We start from the raw sequence: 22,570 nt of genomic DNA, 5'->3' as shown, positions 1-22,570 counted from the left end.
ATTCTTCCCCTCCTGCTACCTTCTTCTTCTTCTTCTTTTTTTTTTTTCTTAACATATATTGCATTATTTGTTTCAGAGGTACAGATCTGAGATTCAACAGTCTTGCACAATTCACAGCACTTACCAGAGCACATACCCTCCCCAGTGTCTATCACCCAGTCACCCCATCCCTCCCACCCAACCCGGGAATTAACCTTTAAATAATGAGGTTTGACAATCATAGATCCTGGAGGCAGGAGTTGTACAATGTATAGGTACCCCACCACGGAGACATTCTATAATATGAGGATGAGGACAGACACACTGCTTTTTCAATAAATGTAGTGCAAACATTAACCGACACACTACTCAGCTTAATGAGGAGTTCCAGTAAAAGGACTGGTTGTTATGCCCAGAATTAGATGATTCAGTCAGAGGTCTTACCTGACATTCAGTGAGATGTGGAAGCTGGTGTGGGCTTTGGGTCTGTCACAAGTTTGGGGCAGAGTCTGTACCTCCAAAGCAAATGGGAACTCTGCCTTTTCTGGCAGAATATTGTATCTCAAGGATGTCTGTAAAACAACAAAGACAAAAATCTGTGTTTCTCCCTTCTCCTCCCAACTTCCTCCACTGGTTCTCTGATTTGCCCTCTCCATTGCTGAGTCAGGGGTTTTCCGCGGGAACGGCTAACGCAGACCCTCTGCCCCGACGGGGCCCGAGAGTCTCACCTGGAGGTAGACACACCCTTCTCCTGTAACCGTCATGGTGTATTCCTCGGGCACCTTGGGCAATGAGGTCTGCTGTAGTAACAGGCGGTTGTCTTCGTCCACTTGGAATTTTGTGACAAGTGTCCCTGAATATTGGACGGCCACCTGTGCGGGCTTCCCAGTCCTGGTGAAGGTGGCTGCTCCATATCTGGACAGGGCCTGGAGAGCCACCACTGTGTCCTGGAAGAGACGAGCGAGAGAACCTGCGTGGGCCTGGTATCCTCCCCAGGGCCCAAAGGCCCATGTCAGCTGCCACAACTGGGGCTTTGATTTCCTTTTTTCCTGCTTCGCTCGCTAAAATATTGGAGTTCTAATTTCAAGATTGATTATAAGCCTTAGATAGAACCATAACATTCACATATCTGCTTTAGAAGCTTATTTTATGGGGCGCCTGGATGATTCAGTCAGTTAAGCATCCGCCTTCTGCTCAGGTCATGATCCTGGGGTCCTGGGATCGAGTCCCGAGTTGGGCTCGCTGCTTGGGGGATGGTGGGGAGCCTGCTTCTCCCTCTGCCTCTCTCTCTCTCTGTCTCTCATGAATAAATAAATAAAATCTTTAAAAAAAAAAAAGAAGCTTATTTTATTTCTCAGAAAACCGACCTTTTTCTATCTATAAATAATTGTGGGATACGGAATGTGGAAAATATCCATGAATGGGAATCATTTATTTGCTTTGGCTATTTGCCTAAGAGGTCTTACTTGATAACTGTGGTCATTCCTGCCACCGCTCAACCAAAGTTCAGTCTGGCTCTCACCCCAGATTAAACTCTGCTCTGCTGCTGAGGTCAGTGCCCTGAGAAAGCCCAAGGTCGTTTGCAGCCACGATGAAGGTCATGCTTAATTATAATTCTTTTCTTGATTTACTGACATTTTTTGGCTCTCTCTCCTTTTTTTTTTTTAAAAAGATTTTATTTTATTTATTTGTCAGAGAGAGAGCACAAGCAGGGGAGTGGGAGAGGGAGAAGCAGGCTCCCCACTGAGCAAGGAGCCCGATGCGGGGCTCCATCCCAGGAACCTGGGATCATGACCTGAGCCAAAGGCAGCCGTCCAACTGACTGAGCCACCTTGCGTCCTGGGTCTCCCTTTTTTATTGGAAGTCTGGATTCCTCCCACCCCCACATGTCATATTCTCCATTCTCATTAGCACTGAACCTGAATGACAGTCTTTAAATAATAGATTTCTAAGAAAGAATAACTGTTTTAATAAAAGTGTTCAGTTTTTTCCATTCATATGGAAAAGTAAGAAATTAAATACAATGAAAAAAGATGGGATGCCATTTTGTCACATTCTCTTTCTCTTTTAGGTTTAGCCTGTGGGCTAACCTCTAATTTCTCTGAAGATGAAATGTCCTGCTCTGTACATATTGATGAATTTTTAAGATATAAGATTACATAGTTAAGCTCAGGATGTTGGCACAGTAAAGAAAATTTTTCATGCTCCTGGTGCACAGATGTTTGTATAATAAGAGGTGAATAGTGGAACCATAAAATGTGTTAGCTTTAAAATAAGTCAGTTAAAGGGGACCTACGAATGGAGAGATTTGCAAGGACAGATTATTGGGTTTTGAGTAGCATTCCTAGGAAAGGCACTCTTAGAACTTCCAGAAGATTCCAGAAGGTAGATTTTTTTTTTTTTATTCATTCTGCTGTGGCCATTGCATACCGGGTCCCATTTCCTTAGAGAGGTAGAGTTTTTATCGGGAGGAGGGGGCTGTGATGATAACAAGGATGGGGTCCCAGGATTGCAGGTATTTTCTTTTTAGCCCTCTTTGACTTTCATTTTTCCTTATTTCTCACTATCCCTGAATACTAGTAATATTTTCCTCATTCCAAGTTATTCTCAACTTCAGTTTTTCTTCTTGCGTGCCTTTATAGCTTGTTCAAAACTTTTGATACCTAAAGGTGAAGTGAAAAGTTCTGGGAAACACAGACCTGGGTGGAGGAGAAGCCCCCCTGGGAATTCTGTTGCTTTGTGATCCACTCCACGATGCGCGAGGCGGAAGTCAGCTCCTCTGAGGTTGGGGCAGGCTGGGCCGTGAGGTAAGCCAGGAGCACATAGGATGTCATTTCCACCTCAGCTGAGGGAGCCGGGGGTTGGTAAAAATGCCCCACTGGTGCCCTGGGTTTCTGAGGTCTCTCCCAATGGATGGAACTATCTGGAGATGAGAAAAAGATTTATGAGTGACTACATATTCTTATTTAATTTAAGGTGAAAGTACCTAAGCCAGAGCTGAAGTAAGGAGTACATTCCCATTCTATTCTCTTGAACCTTATCTAGATACTTTTCCTTCTGTGTAAACCTGAACTTGGTTTGTTTCGGCTAGCCGAAGGCAGATGACGTTGCTGGCGTCAGAAGCCCACGGCCATCGAAGTTTTCAAATGGTTGCCATCGTTGGGTTGTCGGGGAAAAAGAGCAAGAGCAAGTTCCCTTACCGACTGTGGGGATTTCCTCTTTCTGATGTTATCCAGACCTTATCTGGGCTTTGTTAAATTTCCTATAAATTTTCCTATAGAGGTTTCTTGTGAGGATCACAGATGACGTGAGATAGTGGAGTTCATACTCATGAGGCCAGAAAAAATACATAAGCCTTTAAATAGCAAAGGCTGACAAGAGTGTGAAATAATGGGTACTGATTTACACTGCTGTGGGAAGGAAACTGCTCTTTGGAGAGCCATTTGGGAATATCCAGCAAGGGGGAAGACGTGTCTAGCTTACTAATCAGCAATTCACTTCCTGAAGTGTAACTGAGAGAAACTCACACACGGGTACAAGGAGGCATGTATATGAGGGTTCACTGCAGCATGGTTTGCAATAGCCACAAATAAGACACAAGAAAAGATCCATGAGGAGAGACTCCTTAATATAAATTATGACCTACGTGTGCATTGCAATATATTATGTGGCAGTGAAAATAATGAACTAGAGCCACAGGCACTCATATAGGGGACTCCATTAGCACAAGGTTGAATGCAAAAAACAAAAGGCAGACAAACAGGCAAGAAAACAAGATGCAGACATACTCAAAAGTGTGATACTGTCTATCCGAAGATGAAGAACACATAAAAATTCTCAATATTGTTTAGAAATAAGTATGCAGGAAAAAATAAAGAAACCCACGGAAATTGTAATGACAAATTCAGGATAATGGTTACCTTTGGAGGTGGGAGTGATATTTTTGGAGTGGAGTTTTTCCTGCCTGGTAATTTTGTATTTCTTAAGCTGGGAGGAAAGTATATAGTGGTTTGCTAATTATTCTTTATGTATTTTTGTATATCTGAAATATTCCCAATACATTTTAAGGATAAGCAATTCATGGCACGGTCAAAGGAGAAAGGTAGAATATGTTTTAGGGGATAAAATATTATTTGCGTTTTTATTTTCTATTTCTTTGACCCCTCATATAGACCACTGTATACATAGGAATATTGTGTGAATATGAATAGATTTATCAACATTATCAGACTTGTGATATGAGCATAAAATACCAGAATTTATTCGTAGGGTTATTTCCTCCAGTCCTTTCTTATGTTTAAGATGATATGATGCACCAAGTAAGGATTGGGTATATATAAAGAATGGCTATTGTAATCATAATAGGTAATACTTTTATAGCACTTACTATGTACCATATAGTCTACTAAGTGCTTTGCTTGTATTAATTCATTTAATATTGACACAACCCTATGAGGTAAATACTATTATTATCCCCATTTTACTGATGAAGGAACTGAAACACAGACAAGGTAAGTGACTTGGCCAAGGCCTCATATGTGAAATGCTTTGGAGCCAGTCTCCAGAGGCTGAGCTTCTCACTACTACAGTATACTGCCTCTTATCTTTTGATGTGTGACTTGCTAAAGAAATCTCAGACTGGATAGTGATATAGACAAGAGAAGAGAGGGGAAAGGGATCACGGGATGTAGGTGTGGGGGTTTTGCAGTACAGTTCTTGGTACAGAGAATGGGGGATAGGAGAAGATCTCAGATGTGCTCTCACCTTCCTTCACAGCTTCCTCATGAAGTGAGTTGAGTGTCTCTATCCTCTTGTCCTGGTTACCTGCCAGGGCAAAAGCATAGGCCAACAGTGCCTTGGTGTAGACATGCTTTCCATGGGCTCCTTCCTTTGCTGACTTCCAGGCTAACTCCAGGCAGAACAGGGCATTGCGGACAACGGGGTGCTGGGGAGGGAGACAAGACGGGAACCAAGCTATGTGACCAGGGATGCTAGCATTCCCAGGTAAGCACAGATCATTTTTCAAATGCATGTGTCCATCTATTCTCATTCTTGTGGAAAGAGAGAATAGGATCTTTATGTTATTATTACATTCATAAGGCAGGAACGCGGGCCATGTTTTTAGAATTCATTTTGGGTGTGTATATGGCAGTAGCGGGAGGTCTCTAGGGGAGAAATAGCTTAGGGGCATCACTGGGACAGTGTAAATCTTTCTTAGCGGATTGACCCAATTTTCTGTTCATCTGGGAAGCGCCATCATGGCATAAAAGGAAAGCTGACACTTGACTTTTAGTAGGATGATGGTTCTGACAGCAGGGCAACAATTTCATTTGCCTCCAGAACTATGCCTCAGCAGGGAGATGAGGTGGTACCTACAGTGGCGGGGAGAGGAATCTCCAGAAGGGCAATGGTGACATAAGCAGAGAGGGTCACTTCGTCTTCCACTCCGCCCTGTAATTGTGAGTCACAGAGAGAGATATGAGTAATTTAACTTGGGAGAAAGCGCTTCCTTAGCTCTTTGCCTTCTGCTGTGTCATGGAATTTACCCTCACTCCTATTCATCCCCATGGGGCCAATTATCACAATCAACCTAAGTTCCGTCCCCTCTTTCTTGGTACGATCCAGGTTTTATTTATTTAGTTAGTTAGTTAGTTAGCTAGTTACCTTTGCTAATTCCTACATCATTACTTCCTCTCATCCTTGTTGACATCATAAATGGACAAATCAAAACTAACTCTGAGGGCCCCTGGGTGGCTCAGTCGGTTAAGTGTCTGCCTTTAGCTCAGGTCATGATCCCAGAGTCCTGGGATCGAGTTCCGCATCGGGCTCCTTGCTCAGGGGACGGCGGGGAGCCTGCTTCTCCCTCTCCCTCTGCTGCTCCCCCTGCTTGTGCGCTCTCGCTTTCTTTCTCAAATATATAAATAAAATCTTATTTTTTTTTAAAGATTTTATTTATTTATTTGAGAGAGAGAGAATGAGAGACAGAGAGCACGAGAGGGAAGGGGATCAGAAGGAGAAGCAGACTCCCTGCCAAGCAGGGAGCCCGATGCGGGACTCGATCCCGGGACTCTAGGATCATGACCTGAGCTGAAGGCAGTCGCTTAACCAACTGAGCCACCCAGGCGCCCATAAATAAAATCTTATTAAAAAAACAAAACAAAAACCAAAACTAGCTCCAAGAACACCTCACCTTAATGGCATTGTTGAGCAGAGACCCGGAACTCCTGAAGCAGCCGTTGTCCTTTTGCTTTTGGGAGAGCCAGATGAGGGCTTGGGTGATGTGTGCTTCATCAATGAAGATATACGTTCGAGCCTGGGCAAAAGTCTTCAGTACAAAGGCGGTGAGCCTGAGCAGCGGGAGAGGGGATGATGATATTTATGTTGTTACAATCGTTTTAAAACTGTGGCACAGTAGAGGCTTTTTATGATGTTGTTTACATTGACGTGAGTCACCTGACAGGCATTCCTGTGTATTTAGAATGCCCATTGCCTTTAGACTGCTTGATTAATCTGCTAGATCTAGTATTTCCTTGCTGGCTCATTTTCTCATTGCTACAGAGAGTCGAAGTACTTCTGATATTACTTGTTTTTACTTACTTGAGTAAGGCTTTCTTCTCTTTAGAGATTTCCTTCTGTAGATGGCAGAATCTTCTCACTTAGAAGACTGAATAACTTCAAACTGCTTTGCTTTGCCTTAGGGATTTTATTTATTCATTTTTTTTTTAAGTAGGCTCCACACCCACCATGGAGCCCAACACAGGGCTTGAACTTGTGACCCTGAGATCAAGACCTGAGCTGAGATCAAGAGTCAGGTGCTTAACTGACTGAGTCACCCAGGTGCCCCATGCTTTAGGGATTTTAAAACAATGTTGCATGTCACTGGGTCCTCCTCATTTCTTTCTTCCTATTTATTCACAGTCAAGATGAGTATGATCTAAAAACATATTAAAAACTGAAGTTAAAAAAAAAGCTGAGGGCGCCTGGGTGGCTCAGTTGGTTAAGCGACTGCCTTCGGCTCAGGTCATGATCCTGGAGTCCCGGGATCGAGTCCCATATCGGGCTCCTTGCTCAGCGGGGGGTCTGCTTCTCCCTCTGACCCTCCCCCCTCTCATGTGCTCTCTCTCTCTCATTCTCTCTCTCAAATAAATAAATAAAATCTTTAAAAAAAAAAAAAGCTGAAGTTAACATGGTTTATCTAGAAGTTAGATGATATGTTCACTGGCCATATATTAAAAAACTCATGGCTATGGGAACTATTCTAGAAAAAAAATAACCTTTTAAAAAAATAGCTATTTCTTGGCATATGGGCGGCTCAGTCAGTTAAGCACCTGAAATTAAATGTCCGACTCTTGATTTTTGGCTCAAGTCATGAGATTGAGCCCCACGTCAGGCTCTGTGCTGAGCAAGGAGCCTGCTTAAGATTCTCTCTCTCGGGGCGCCTGGGTGGCTCAGTTGGTTAAGCCACTGCCTTCGGCTCAGGTCATGATCTTGGAGTCCCGGGATCGAGCCCCGCATTGGGCTCCCTGCTCAGCGGGGAGTCTGCTTCTCCCTCTGACCCTCGCCCCTCTCATGTGCTTTCTCTCTCTCATTCTCTCTCTCTCAAATAAATAAATAAAATCTTTAAAAAAAAAAAAAGATTCTCTCTCTCCCTCTGCCCCTTCCCCTGCTCGTGTGTGCTCTCTCTCTCAAAAAACTAGCTATTTTAGAAAGAATACCCTGGTTATTATTAACAGGATGAATTTGGGGGACAAATCTAACATACGTGTATTTGAATGTCAGCTTTTCTATTTGTTACCTTGCTACCCTTGGTATATTTGTTGAGTATAACCAACTATAGGTTTAATAATACATATCTGAGAAGGTTACTGTGAATATAATTGTGATAATATATGTAAAAGAGCTAGTACAAAAATAGGACCTCGAAAAACTGTCTATTCCTTACCAGGTATTGCCCTCATTATTGCCATATTTCTCCCCAAAGGTGCTATAGGAGCCATCATGGTGTTTGTAGTTTAGCTGTCTCTGGTAACCTGAAATGGAAGGTTCATGAAACAATATGACAGATTGTATATGTTGTGGCCAGAGAAATTACTAAAATGCCTTGGTTTCTCTTGTGATATTTCTTAAATTTTGCTGTCATATGTTACAAGGTTCTGCATTCTAAGCATTTATTAGAGGTTGGACACTGGATAATAACCATAAAATTAACTGTCATTTTTATCACAGTAACTATGATTCTATGATATGCTAACATATAATAGAATTGCTAAGTAACTCAACCTATTGGGAAATCCAATCTACTGTTAAAATAACACCGTGAAGTCTTCACTCATTTAATCACTCACCAGTATTGAGGTAGCCAATGGCCTTGGACATGACTTCTGGAGTCAGTTGGTGTGTTTTATTTAGATAATTCAGAACATAGATGTTGGGAGCAAAGAGGACCATATTCTGTTCTCCACAGCCATAGGGCATTCGGAGGAGATTTTGTGTGTTTTGCATGGCAGAGCCCAGTATGTCTCCTAGGGAATGGGAGAGATGGGACATCAGAAAGCTTATAGATTTTAATTTGTCCGAATCATTAGGAAGAAATGAATAATTTTAGGAAGATCGAAAAATGAAGATTTTTAGGAAGGGTGAGTTGTCTAGGGACAGAAGTATGATTGGGAGCAGTATATAAGCCCAAAGAAGGAGGGAAGAATCAAGTTAATATTATAGTTGTGATTTTGAGTATTTATGGAAAAGAAATATGGTAAAAACTATTAATATAGTAGAATAAGTCACTAGGGCTGGAGCTTACCCAATACTGAGATGGAAGCTCGGGCAGAGTCTTCTACTACATTCTCTGGCAACTTCAAAGATAATCGTTCAGACACCTCAGCACCTAGAGAAATAATGGGAATTATGTCTGCCATATATCTTCTTGAAGACTTCCAAACCCAGAAGCCAGAACTGTGCCTTACACTTAAAGTTCTGAAAAGTTGTCACTCTTTTAATACTTCTGTTTTCAAAGTAGATATATATATCTTAAATGTGTATGAACGGGATTCTGAGATTTCCAGAAATTCTCCTTCCTCATCTCTCTTTTCCCTCTGTATGTAGACTGTGTTCCAAAAGAAGGCTACAGATTGAGAAGTGCCCATGATGTTGTGACTCTGTTGTAGTCATCCTGTGGCTAGCATGAGATGGTTATCACAAGACGATCTGTTTAATGTTCATCCCTCAACTCATTACTCAAAAGTTTAATGAAAAAAACCCTTAATGTATACATAAGCAAAGGAAAAATCTCTGAAATTTCCTGAATTCTACAGTAATGCTCTGTCCTTATTGCCATCAAATTTCGCCAGATATGAAAATAGTATTTTTATGGAAACCCTAGACATGGGAGTGGGGATGAAGATGAGCAGTGTTTGACTCACTGAAAATAAAATAATTGCTGCTGATAGGCATACATTTACTGCCATTTGAGTATTGGTAAATTTCAGGATGATGAAAGAGAATCGTAGTATTTATCTTCATGCTGCATCCCCTTCCTCATGAAATAAAATACTGAAACTTTTGTTAAAGGGTACAAAATTTCAGTTTTGCAAGAGGATTATTTTGTACAGAACAGTGCCTCCTATTTTTTAAATTGAAATTCAATTAATTAACATAAAATGTATTATTAGTTTCAGAGGGAGAGTTCAGTGATTAATCAGTTGTATATAACACCCAGTGCTCATTACATCAGGTGCCCTCATTAATGCCCATCACCCAGTTACCCCTCTCCCCTCCCCCCTCCCCCACCTCCCTCCCCTCCAGGAACCCTCAGTTAGTTTCCAAAAAAAAAAATTTTTTTTAAAGATTTTATTTATATATTTATTTGACAGAGAGAGACACAGCGAGAGAGGGAACACAAGTAGGGGGAGTGGGAGAGGGGGAAGCAGGCTTCCTGTTGAGTAGGGAGCCCGATGCAGGGCTCGATCCCAGGACCCTGAGATCATGACCTGAGCCGAAGGCAGACGCTCAACGACTGAGCCACCCAGGCGCCCCCCCAAATTTTTTTTTAAAGATTTTATTTATTTATTTAGAGAGAGAGCAAGCGAGAGAGAGCACAAGCAGGGGAGAGGGGCAGAGGGAGAGGGAGAAGCAGACTCCCCACTGAGCAGGGATCTCGATGGGACCCTGGAACCATGACCTGAGCTGAAGGCAGATGCTTAACCCACTGAGCCACCCAGGCACTCCTCTTTCCTATAGTTAAGAGCCTCTTATGGTTTGTCTTCCTCTCTGATTTCATCTTATTTTATTTTTCCCTCCCTTCCCCTATGATCCTCTGCTTTGTTTCTTAAATTCCACATACAAGTGAAATGATACAATTATTGTCTTTCTCTGATTGACTTATTCAGCTTAACATAATACCCTCTAGTTCCATCCACATAGTTGCAAATGGTAAAATTTCATTTTCTTGATGACTGAGTAATATTCCATTATATATATACCACATCTTTTTTATCCATTCATCTGTTGAAGGACATCTTGGCTCTTTCCACAGTTTGGCTATTGTGGACATTGCTGCTATAAACATTGGGGTGCAGGTGCCCCTTTGGATCACTTTGTTTGTATCTTTTGGGTAAATACCTAGTAGTGCAATTGCTGGGTAATAGGGTAGCTCTATTTTTAATTTTTTGAGGAAACTCCATGTTGTTTTCCAGAGTGGTTGTACCAGCTTGCATTCTAGAACTGCCTACTATTAAGAATATCATACTGTATACTTAAAAACTTGTTAATAAGATAGATCTCATAATAAGTGTTCTTATCACCCAAAAAATATAGTAAGAGAATAGGAGGAAACCTTTGGAGGTGATGGGTAGGCTTATGGTATGGATTGTGGTGACAGTCTTACAGGTGTATACTTATTTCCAAACTCATCAAGTTGTATACATTAATTATGTTATTATGTTAATATACACAGCTCTGTATTTATTTAAATGTAATTTTGTAATTAAGTATATAATATAATTATGTATGTATTATTTGTGTGTTAAAAAAACCTCTCTTACGTTTCCTAAAAAAATTTTGTAAGAAAACAGATGCCATAAACAAAGGTAAAAGACAAGTTACCAAGCAAAAATAATTGCAACTTATTCAATAAAGAGTCAGTGTCATACAGATGAATCAGAAAAAAGACAAACCACCAGAACCTGAATAGTCAAAGGATATGAAAGCATTCATAAATACGTAAAAAAAAGCTCATCCTCACTTATGATTATAGAAATTTAGATTGAAACAACAGCAATAGATTTTTCAGGAAAATTGAAAACTTTGATGGCTAAAGATGGTGGTGATCATGCAAGGAAATATAAACTAATGGGACTATTAACATAGGTAATAAAGAAAAGTTTTTTGAAGTTCTATTAAAACTTAAGAATATAGATGTTCCCTCTTAATTAGGAATTTCACATTTTGGTATCTACCTTAAATATATTTGCATCTGTACATAAGTATTCATTCATTCATTCATTCATTCATTCTGGCAAATAGTTAAACAAATTGAAGAATAGCTAAAAAACAACAGAACTGTGATATATTAATAGTATGGAATTAAAAGGGACTAAAAACGATTATCTAGTTCTATAATTTAACATGGTTAGATTTCTAAAACAGGTTGTTGAGTAAAAAGTTATAAAATGTTACTTATAGAAGTTATAGAATGAAACATGATTTATATAAATCATGTGCATATTATTTCTAAACATACATGGATGATCATTAAAGTATTGAAAAAGATTGCCTTTAGTATGAAGTTTTGTTATGTTTTGTAAAGGAGAATGTATTTTTGTATTACATGGGCAATTAAATTAATTTTAATAGAACTACTTGATGATTAGCCCTCGATACATAAGAAATAAATAAAAATGAAGAACTCAGTAATGGAAGACACGCCATAATAAAAGGATTTGGTGGCAAGTTCACTTAAATGCAGAAATAAGGCTAAACAACCAGGCAATTATATTTTTAGAACACATTTTATATATTTGAAGTCTTGGCAGTATAATAAACATTATAAACAGAACTTAGGAGGTAGACAGAGAAAGGCAAGAAACACATGTGTGATGTTGATTTGACATTGTTTGAGGTAAGAACACATTGTGTTGATAAATTTCTTAGTGTACTAAGTTTCTGTGTTTTTGTTTAGACTAGAAAATTCTCCACCAAGATAAATTTATATATTCTGCTGTGAGTTTCTTTAGTATCTTCTCAAATGACTGACAGAGCATCAGGTACAAGATTGGCATCAAACAGATATTGCCACGACAATAATGGTACACGTGAAGACAATTCTTTCTTCCAGGACATCGCATGGTCATTATCAAACGCTACTGGCTGTGCAAAATTCAATGTTGGGGTGGCTTGAATTCAGCTACCCATATGTTGTATTACTAAACATTCAAGGAAACATTCCCTTTGGCAATATTCATTTGATTCTACTCACTTTCTTTCTTTTTTTTTTTTTAAGATTTTATTTATTTATTTGACAGAGAGAGAGAGAGAGACAGCATGAGAGGGAACACAAGCAGGGGGAATGGGAGAGGGAGAAGCAGGCTTCCCGCCGAGCAGGGAGCCCGATGCGGGGCTTGATCCCAGGACCCTGGGACCATGACCCGAGCCGAAGGCAGATGCTTAATGACTGAGCCACCCAGGCACCCCTCTACTCACTTTCTATGTAACCACATCATACACTGGTCAGAAAGACATTTGTGTGTTTGCATAGATGCTATAACAGATTAAAAACTTGGGAAAGCATGGCTTAAGGACAGTTTCCTTTAGTTTCCTTACATGGCTTCTGTAAGAACCAGGTGCCTCATTTATCAAATGGGTTGATGGTTCTTTGGGTCTTACCTTGTAGGAAAGTGTAGGAATAAGATATAAGATTCTTTGAACATTAAATGTTACAGAAACTTTAGTCAATGCTATTCTAATTACAATGAATGACTCTTACCTGATGGACAGAGCAGGGAATTGAATGTTGCTTCCTTCTCTAGTCCTTCAGGCTGTAGGTGGAAAGAAAGAAAAGGCAGAGGTGAAAATGGACACGTATGTTGATAGTGGAACCACAAATTTCTTGATGGTGAAGAGAAGAATTGGAGCTGACTTCCAAATGTATTACATAAACGAATCTATAAGTATAAGCAGTATGAAGAAGACAGGTTGATAGATGAGAAAGTGAGGAAAAATTATGTAAATATCAAGAGGGACAGACAGAGAAAGATATACAGATAGAGAGATGGAGAAAAAGAGAGAGACAGAGGAGAGAATATTGTGAAATATTCTGTCATTATGTATTATTTAGCCCTTCTCACCTAAAACTTGGAAACTTCAACTCACCATTGTTTTTATTGGCTCACTGTGACCTATCAAATGGGTAGGCTTACTTACTTCAACCAGCAGGGACTTAATGATGGTGTCTTTCTTTCCATATTCAGGGACCACCACCACCTCAGGCCCACATAGCTCTTGAGACTCCAGTGCCTCTGCACTCACGGTGAAATTCACATTTCCTAAGAAAGGGGCAATACAGATGAGCACCATCTCCTTCTTTCTCTGTGCCTCCAAACCTCAAGATTTTTAAGTGTTTAATGTTTTGTAACCTCTTCTTGTTTTATAAAAACACAGGAACAGGAATGGAAGCAGCATCAACTAGAGGCTCGTGATCCTAAGAATTCAAGGCAGAGATAGATGGAGGTAAAGGAAGTGGGGATAGTCTTCTAGACATGCTAGAATAAAAGACAAAGGAAGAAATATCCTACAATGGAGGTGGCAGGGGTGGGTGGGTGTGGGGGAGGATGGGGGTGGGGGGGGGGGGGTGGGGTGTGGTCTTTGCCTGAAGGAAGTGGCACTAGATATAAGGATCCTACTGATATATACAATCCTTGAGTAGAGAATTGTCTCTAGGAGACTGTTCCTCACCTAATGCCTTTGGTGTTACTGCCCAGGACATGGTTTGTCGGCCATTCCCACAGATGCAGTGAGACTCTTGTTCCTTCTCCTGGACTAAGAATGCAGGATTCGGGTCTAGCTGCACGCTAACCTGAAACCACACATGAGAAAAAGAGACAGATCAGAGGGAGAAGGAGACCAAAGGGAGAATGGTTTGAAATAAAGTATATTGGGGGATTAGTTAGATTTTAGGTTGCCTAATACTGAAGATGATCTAAATGCCGATCGACTACCTTACAGTGGATCTGACATTGAAATCTTTGTATTTTTGGATAATCTGCTCTTTTATGGGGTGTGACAAGAGGTGAGGAAAACTCACAATGGTATGTTGCCTGTGGGAGCTCTACTTCTTTGGCCTGGGATCTCGACCATTCCCTTGGCTCTCCAAGCAGAGTATTCAAGATTTATAAATGGTTATGGTTTCAACGGAAGTAAGATGCTCACAAATAACTTTTAAAGTAAGGTTTAATCTAATTAATGCTGTATGATGATATTTGAAGGTTAAATATATGGAATGTAGAAGTCGAAAACTTGGGGGATCTAAGACATGAGAATGATGTGTACTGATTTTTGTTCACTGTGTCAGAAATCTTCATACTGCATGAACTTCCTAACCTTATGGGGTTGGGGTAAGGGTTCAGAAGCTTGTTTGAAGTTGCAAGTATATGGGAATATCAGCAACCACAAACTTTTATAACATATGAATATCTCCGAGAGTATTCCTCTGTGGGTGAGCACATCTTACACACAGAAGTTTGTCAGTGTTTTGAAAAATGCAATTTTTAATTTACTTGACTGTTATACCTTGTGTTCAATTTAGGTAAGAGAGGTCTTTACCCGGATGCATTTGGGAAGGTAGTTGAGGACGGTGGCCTTGAGTGTGAAGGCCTCTCCTCGGATCACAGAGTAGGGCATTGTGAGCTCCACAAAGAAGGGCTGGAAGGCTCGGAGGGAGGCGGGAAGAGAGAGACCAAGTCCAGTGTCATTGGACAGGCAGAGGGCTCCTGCCTTCCACTCCGTGATGGTATCAGGGACTGTTACTCCCACTTCGGCCACCCCTGAGGAGCTGGGGAAGATAGAGATGTGAAGAACAGAAAGTAAGCAGTTAAATAAATCCTTTCTAGGAGAGAACCCCTATAAATAATTCTATTGTCATGACTTGAAAGCACTCAGTAGAAATATCAATATAGGAGAGTATAGTCAAGACTTAAAGTGGGAAAATATAAGAAGTCCTTTCCTTCCAATTCTGTTTTCAATTCTAGTCTATATTAGAATCTCCTGTAGACACAGAATTATAGCATTATCTATTATAGACAATATCGTTATGAACTAAGTATGTAATCTGAGATTGCTCTTAAATTTTACTCTTTAAAATACTGTTCCAATGAGGGTGGGCTTTTTTTTTTTTTTTTAAGTTTTAATTCTACTACTACGGTGTGTAGTTGGCCTGACTGATTCTGTGTTTAACTCAAGATTGTTGGCCAGTGAAGGCGCTCTTATATGTGTTAGTCTATGCCGTGCCTGGTCATACTAGTCTTTATTCCCATTTTCTGGAAGTCTTAGAATCAAATGTGTACAAAATTTCTTAGCTCTGATATAATTAGAATAGTGAGAATTTTATAGCAGAAGTATTTATGTTAAACCTCTCCTGAAAATAGCGATGTGTCTAAAAGAAATACTTGGATATTGAAAAATTGCCTAAAAATGGAAAATTTTGAGAAGTCTATATTGTTGCCTTTTTTTTTTTTTAAAGATTTTATTTATTTCTTTGAGAGGGAAAGAGAGTGAGGGAGAGCACGAGAGCAGCAGAGGGAGAAGCAGACTCCCTGCAGAGCAGGGAGCCTGATGCGGGGCTCGATCCAGGGACCCTGGGATCATGACCTGAGCTGAAGGCAGACGCTTAACCAACTGAGCCACCCAGGCGCCCCTGTTGCCTTTTATATATAAAGAAAGTTACTTACTCTACCGCCACCAAGTTCCAGATCCACGTCTCAGGGAAGTACTTCCGCACAGTCTCAGTGAGAGGCTCGGAAACGTGGACCATCTTTGTAAGTTCATGGCCTCTTTGCAATTCAGATACAGCTATGGTGGGTGAGGGGGGAGACAGAAATAATAAATATACAGATAAAGAGATTGTGATACATGCTACAAAAGAAAGAAACAGGATGATGGAATAGACAAGAACCAGGAGAGGATGCTTGGGTGCTAAGGGAAAGCTTCTTTGAGGAGGTGATATTTTCGCTGAATCCTGGAGTCTTAGAATAAGTTCTAAGTGAGCTGGGGGAAGAGAATCACAAGCAGAGAGCAGAGAGGCAGAAAGAACTTGGGATGGCCTATGGATCAGAAAAGGAGTCCTCTGTGGTTACTGCGCTTTGTCTCAAGAGGAGAGTGATAGGACGTGGGTTGGGAGGAGGGCAGGAGTCAGTTTCCATTTGGTGTGTTCCTCTGTGGGATCAAAGAAATATCATACCCAGACATGATGACAGTGGCTCTGAGAAAGTTTATAGGAGTGAGGGATCAAGGATTAAAAAGTTCTTTATTTCCACATGTGCCAGAAGGTCAGTCAGGTTCTCTCACCTATTTACCTTCTCTGTTAATGGTGTGCTGGTAAATATTTAACAATCAGCTCTCTGAAAAGGTTTGTGCATATATATACTCGTACATACATAAGTTTACTATAAATTCTACTGTAAAGGATGGTCGACTTTAATTTATAAATAATAAAAAAATATATAATAATATTTATTTAAATTCCATATAACCAGTTAATTTTCACTGAACAAACGTTTTCCTTGATCTTTGACAAATTCTTTAGTTTGTACTCAACCTATATTCCACCATGATTTGAAAATATCAGACTAGAAATAAATGTTTGGTTACTATCTGATTCACCAGTAAAGTAGCCCATTTCACTGACAAATGAATGTGACTTCGACATGAATATTGGCTGATAATTCAGGTAAGTTAAAGAGCTTCCTTATCTAACTGGTGAGAATGTAGTCCCAACTTGTGAACATTTCTGTTTCAGTTTATACTGATCCTCTGGAAATTATCTTTCCTTCTCAACCTCATACATTCACACATCTCCGTTTACTAGCGGCAGATTCCTTATGAATGACTTTCTTGATTGCTCAATAAGAGTTAATACTTTCTTTTATTCTGCATATCTGCACCTCTCTCTCTTTTTTTTAAATGGAAGTATAGTTGACACACAACATTACTGTACCTCTCAGAAAACTTTTCATAGTCTGCCTTGTATTCTCTTCAGCATGTGGGGGCTTGACACAATCAGAATTTTGGGGTTTGTATTGCTATGTGATCTTGAGCAAGAACCTTAATATGTCTGAATCACAAGGCCATTTTTGTTAATGTTATCACATTTTATCTTTAAAAATATTCTTTTATTTGACTCAATATATTAATTTTTATTAGTTTTTTACCTGGAGAAGCGAATAGTCTTCGAGATGAGTACACTGCATTGTGTTCAGGCTGTGAACATACTTTGGTTTTATGAATCTTTGCGTTGGTGAATACCTTTAAGCCCATATCCTGTGAAGGAGATAATCACCTAATCAGTACATAAGTATTATAAAATATATATAGGCACATACTTCATTGAATTTCACAAATAATCCAATTAGCTTAATACTAAACTTTTAATGTTCACATCTGTAGAAGGAATATTGGTATACTTATGGAGGTTAATTTTATTTTGTTGTTAAAACTCTTTTTTTTTAAGATTTTATTTATTTATTTGACAGAGAGAGACACAGAAAGAGAGGGAACATAAGCAGGGGGAGTGGGAGAGGGAGAAGCAGGCAGGGAGCCCGATGCGGGGCTCGATCCCAGGACCCTGGGATCACGACCTGAGCCGAAGGCAGATGCTTAACGACTGAGCCACCCAGGCACCCCTAAAACTCTTTTAAGAGTAATATTTTATATATGTGATTTTTCTAAATAACACAAGGCAATGAATTTCAGGAAAAGTTAAAAAAAAAACCTGATTACTAGTCCAGAAAGTTTTAGCCCTGGCTCTGTTGCTAGTAACAGATCTGTGACTATTAGTGACCTTGGAGAAGTCACTTGACCTCTCTGTGTCCCATTAGCTTCAGTTATGATATGAAGGCATTACAATAAATAATTTTTTCATATATAATATTTTGTAAATCTTTAGAATGGATCATCTACAATATAAGGAACTTACCTGTAGGAAGCTATACATATCTTTTTCATTTGTATTTGATACAGGGGAATACATGACCCCACTGATATAGACATTATGGCGATTGACACAGTCTCTATCATCTTCCTCCTGTTGATTCAAGCTTGCAGGGAAACCATTGAGGTCCTTCACTGGTAGTAAGTTATAAACCTGTACAAATGCAAACGACGAAAGGACAAACTTATTTGTGGCTTATTCTTCTTAAGCGCAAAGAGAAAAGAAAAGAATAATCACCATCAGTCTTTGTTTGAGCACCACTGTTGCTTCAGTAATTTATAGAAATGATTTTGAAGCTGTTTTTTTTTTTTAAACAGTTTTAGGGGGGAAAAAAACCAAAACATTCTCATCTGAGTCCTCAAAGACCACAATAATTTGTTACACAGTTCAGAGGCAAACACTAGATTCCATGTTAGAATGGAATAAAACTTTATTGAGATAAATTGAGTATGCTGTATTTCAGATGTGCTATAAAATTTCAGGATGATAGAATGAAATGATAGCTTTGTCTCTCCTTGTGGTTAGCAGCTGACTCAGTGTTTAACAAAGTTAATGAACCCATGTTCTAAACTGGCACATGAATAAGTATATACTCTCTATATAGGACAGGATAGTATTTTCTTAGGTATTATTCATGGGAACAAAATGCTCCATATCTTCACACAGTACATATAATATTGGAAATGATGCTTTCAAATTCATTTGAAGGGGAAGGGGAAGAAAAATGCTGATAGTGCATTGTATTATGTTCAAAGGAGTTTAAAACTGCTTGGCCAAGTAAGTAGGGTAATGAAGTTACATGCTTTCTCGAAGGTAGCTCCCTCTTACTATTCTCCATCTCCCCTCTCTGCTTTTTCTCCAAAGCATATTATGTGTTATTGTCTATCTCATCTGTGGAAACATAAGTTCCATGAGAGCATGGCTTTTTGTCTTTTGAGTCCTTCACTACTAGATCCCCACCCCGGCATTTCAACAAACAATGGGCACACCTAGAACACAGCAGATGTGAAATAAATATGTGTTGAATGGATGGCTTATGCTACTGGGAGCAAAGTGTTTCATTAGTAAAATACTATCAAGGCTGGAGAGGACTGGGCTAGTGTTCTAACCCAGGTCTACTACTAACTACCTGAAAGCTTCTGCTTTTTTATTAACAAACTAATAGGACATTCTGCCTTATCTATCCACCAGTATTGTTATAATTTAGAAAAAACCCTGAGAACTATAAAATTGTTATATAAACATAAAACATCATTATTTTTCCATGTATCCCCTTGTTCTCATTGAAATGTACTTAATACTTCCTTTAGAAGAATTCTAATATTTTCAGTTAAATTCCATTTGTAAGGATCAAAATGTTAAATGTCTTTTCTTAAAACTTTCTTTTTTAGGGAGTAAAATATAAATTTCCCTTTGTAAAATTTTGATAGTAAAAAAAAAAGGTTATTTCAATTGGCTTCATATTGAAAATTTGAAAGTATAAGCAGATTACTATTAGCACGTGTTATTGTTTCTCATTGTTCTATTCCAGCCATACCCTTCTGCTAGTTCTTCTAGTCACCCAACATTTTAAAGGATTTCATTTATCAATGTCATTTACCATATAATTCATTTTTCCAAATTTTTATTCATCAGAGACAATGTATATCTTCCTTCAGAAATTATGTTTGTCTTGGGGCATACAATGTTTGATATAATTCTTATAAAAACAGAAATTTGATATTTCATATCAGTTGTAGTGCAGGTCAATGCACCACTTTTGTTAGACTTTTTCAAACATTACAACTAGCTTGAAAACGCCTGTTACTAGTTTCATAGAACTCTAGGATTTCAGGGACTTCAAATGGTGTATGATTTTATCGAGATATATATATATATATATATATATATATAAACACACACAAATACATATATATATATTTGTGTATGTATGTATATAAATTTATGTAAATAAACATACATCTATGTATTCAAATCTAATATATTTCTTATCAAAAAAGTGCCCATGAAGGAGATCAAAACTATAAACTCTTAGATAAATAAAATTTTAATAGATCCAATCTTACTGAGATAGGCATTTCTCCTTGCTCTGAGCCCCTTGTGTAGCCCTTCCTGACCCCCGAGGCTGCCGGGAACTCACCGAGGCTGCGGACAGCTCTGCTTCGGGCTTCATGAGCAGCACACTTTGGTCCACGGCACGGAGGGCACAGAGGGACTGAGGAGAAGCTGAAATTCTCAGGTGGGCGTGTGAGGCTGGGAGACTTTGTGTTGGGCGGAAGCTCAAGTCTACCTGTTGAATTGGGGAGAATGGTTGAGAAAACAAATGTCCTGATTTAACTGTGCATTCACAAGCACTTCTTGAGTGTTCCTCATATTCAGTGCATGCTCACTTTGTTTGACTTGGTGGTGGTTGGCGCCATGTGAGTCTTGGGGCTTTTTGTCCCTTACACTTCACTCATTCTCAAGAATCAGTTGAGCCATTATAATGATATCTAATTATTCTTATAAATTATTAAATTTGAGATGCCATTTTTTTTTTACCTTTGGCACATGGTAAGGTGTTTACCAAGTGCGGCTGGACTGCAAATGGTTCTAGATGCTCTTGTATTTTTCTTTTGGCTCTTTGGTAGCCTTAAAAACTTGCTTACATATTTTCCAGCACTTCATCATAGAAGGGAGCAAGGTACTCTGAACTGTATCATATAGTAAGAGACAATGCATGAAAATTTTGGAGTAGGAATCAAATGACATGGCTTCTTAGTCTGACTCTGCCATTACCTTGCTGAAAATCTCTGGAAAATTCATTTAACCCCGTTGGCCCCAATGTTCACATGTAGAATGTAATTGATAATAATAGCAACTTTTGGTTTTAAATGTTGAAAATTTTATGATAAAAAAACCCACCTTGTTGGCTAGACAGTTTTCAACCTCGTATTTTGCAGAATCCCCAACCACTTCCCCATCAGGTAAAATGGTGTAGATTAGCAATCGAGCAATGGGAGCAATGTCTGACTCCACAGGGACTGACACGGAAAAATGGCCATTCACTGGAGCACAGAGAGAACGAGGAAGCAATTATGGCTTAGACAACTCCCCAGGGCTGAAATGAAATTTTTCTGTTGCACAGAGCCATTTTTAGGAGACTGGTCTGGTGAATTACTGTTTCTATTAGTTGGTATAACAGATATCAGAAAAAGTAGATGTAATAAATGAATGTTTACCTCTAAGAATTCTATACCTCTAAGAACTCTAGCTTTAGGAAAAAAACTTTATTAAAGGGTTCTCTTCACTTATAAATCATATAATGATTTCACACCAATTTTCAGTTTTAGCTCATCTCTATAAAGTTCTGATGTTATCTGAGGGTATGGAGACATCCACTTGGCTAGTATTTGATCTAGACTTCACACTGGAGAAGGGAAATAGAACCTAAAGTTGTGTGATGTAATAGTAAAAGTTTAACACATTGCATTTATCCTCATATCTTCTTTAACTTTCTATCAACCAAATATTCTATTTTTTTTCTTAAGAGGACTACTATGCTCCTTTGATAGTTGTTTTTTGAAACCTATGTAGATTTTTTTAGAAGTCTCGTCAAGCTTCAATAAGTAAGTTTACAATGGTGCTTCTGTGATGCTATGCTAGCATCAAAAGAGTAGCTCCCTGATAGTTTTCTTGTAAGAAGAGCAGAAAGCTTCAGAGGTTTATATTGCTCCACATTTGTTCATGGCGAGAGTCCATTTCAATGGTGGAAGTACCCAGTCTAACTTTCCATAAGTCAGAACTATCTTCAAAAAGGAAATATGATAGATATAAATGATTCAGCAAAAGACCTAGTATATAGAAGTATTCCAAGATTTTACCTTCTCTCCATTTCCTGAAACAATTCTAAAATGCCATTTTGAGAAGAAGCTCCATGAATATTTATGGTTTGAAAATTTGGAATAAGCATAGATTCTAAAACAACAACCTCAACATTTTAAGTAATCTGAACAGAAGATGCTGAAGGAAAAGAAAAGAAATATTTGATAAAGGGCAAAACGGACAAATAAACACCCATTCTTTCTTTCCCCTCTCAACTTCTCATTTATTGAAGTTTGATGGAAATCACCGCTATTTATTTGAAACTTTTTCTGATATTTCTGCAATGTAAGGCTGAATATGTCGGAGTGGGGCAGAAACGTAGAATTGTGGAAGTACTCACTATCTCCCTGTTCCACAGGCAGCACGTGCGTCCCAGTTCGGACAATGCCTCCCTTTGCCATTATCTGCAAAAAAGGAAAGGAAAAGGAATTTGATTTGCTTGACAGAAATCTTATACCCCATGTCCTGCCCTTCATGTTTATGCTTGTTTTATTGAGCTCCAGCTGGCAATATTTAGCCCTAAGAGAAGTC

General features: G+C 39.1%; 1 protein-coding gene across 1 annotated transcript in view; it reads right to left on the bottom strand.

The window, feature by feature from the left end:
* The window catches only part of LOC110581068 (alpha-2-macroglobulin), a 49,955-nt gene that overhangs the window by 13,688 nt on the left and 13,697 nt on the right, over positions 1-22,570 (bottom strand). The window contains exons 13-31 of the mRNA XM_021690766.2: positions 22,380-22,443; positions 21,080-21,222; positions 20,316-20,465; positions 18,161-18,328; positions 17,397-17,505; positions 15,918-16,038; positions 14,794-15,022; positions 13,927-14,047; positions 13,396-13,517; positions 12,959-13,010; positions 8,780-8,863; positions 8,325-8,501; positions 7,922-8,009; positions 6,170-6,326; positions 5,356-5,430; positions 4,744-4,924; positions 2,679-2,902; positions 708-926; positions 424-551 (exon numbers count right to left, since the gene is read on the bottom strand). Coding sequence (XP_021546441.2) covers positions 424-551; positions 708-926; positions 2,679-2,902; positions 4,744-4,924; positions 5,356-5,430; positions 6,170-6,326; positions 7,922-8,009; positions 8,325-8,501; positions 8,780-8,863; positions 12,959-13,010; positions 13,396-13,517; positions 13,927-14,047; positions 14,794-15,022; positions 15,918-16,038; positions 17,397-17,505; positions 18,161-18,328; positions 20,316-20,465; positions 21,080-21,222; positions 22,380-22,443 — 2,612 coding nt within the window. The remainder of the gene's footprint in view (positions 1-423; positions 552-707; positions 927-2,678; positions 2,903-4,743; positions 4,925-5,355; positions 5,431-6,169; positions 6,327-7,921; positions 8,010-8,324; positions 8,502-8,779; positions 8,864-12,958; positions 13,011-13,395; positions 13,518-13,926; positions 14,048-14,793; positions 15,023-15,917; positions 16,039-17,396; positions 17,506-18,160; positions 18,329-20,315; positions 20,466-21,079; positions 21,223-22,379; positions 22,444-22,570) is intronic.

The sequence above is a fragment of the Neomonachus schauinslandi genome, chromosome 5 (genome assembly GCF_002201575.2).
Source record: "Neomonachus schauinslandi chromosome 5, ASM220157v2, whole genome shotgun sequence".
Taxonomy (NCBI): Eukaryota; Metazoa; Chordata; class Mammalia; order Carnivora; family Phocidae; genus Neomonachus; species Neomonachus schauinslandi.
This window is presented reverse-complemented; position numbering and strand designations above follow the sequence as displayed.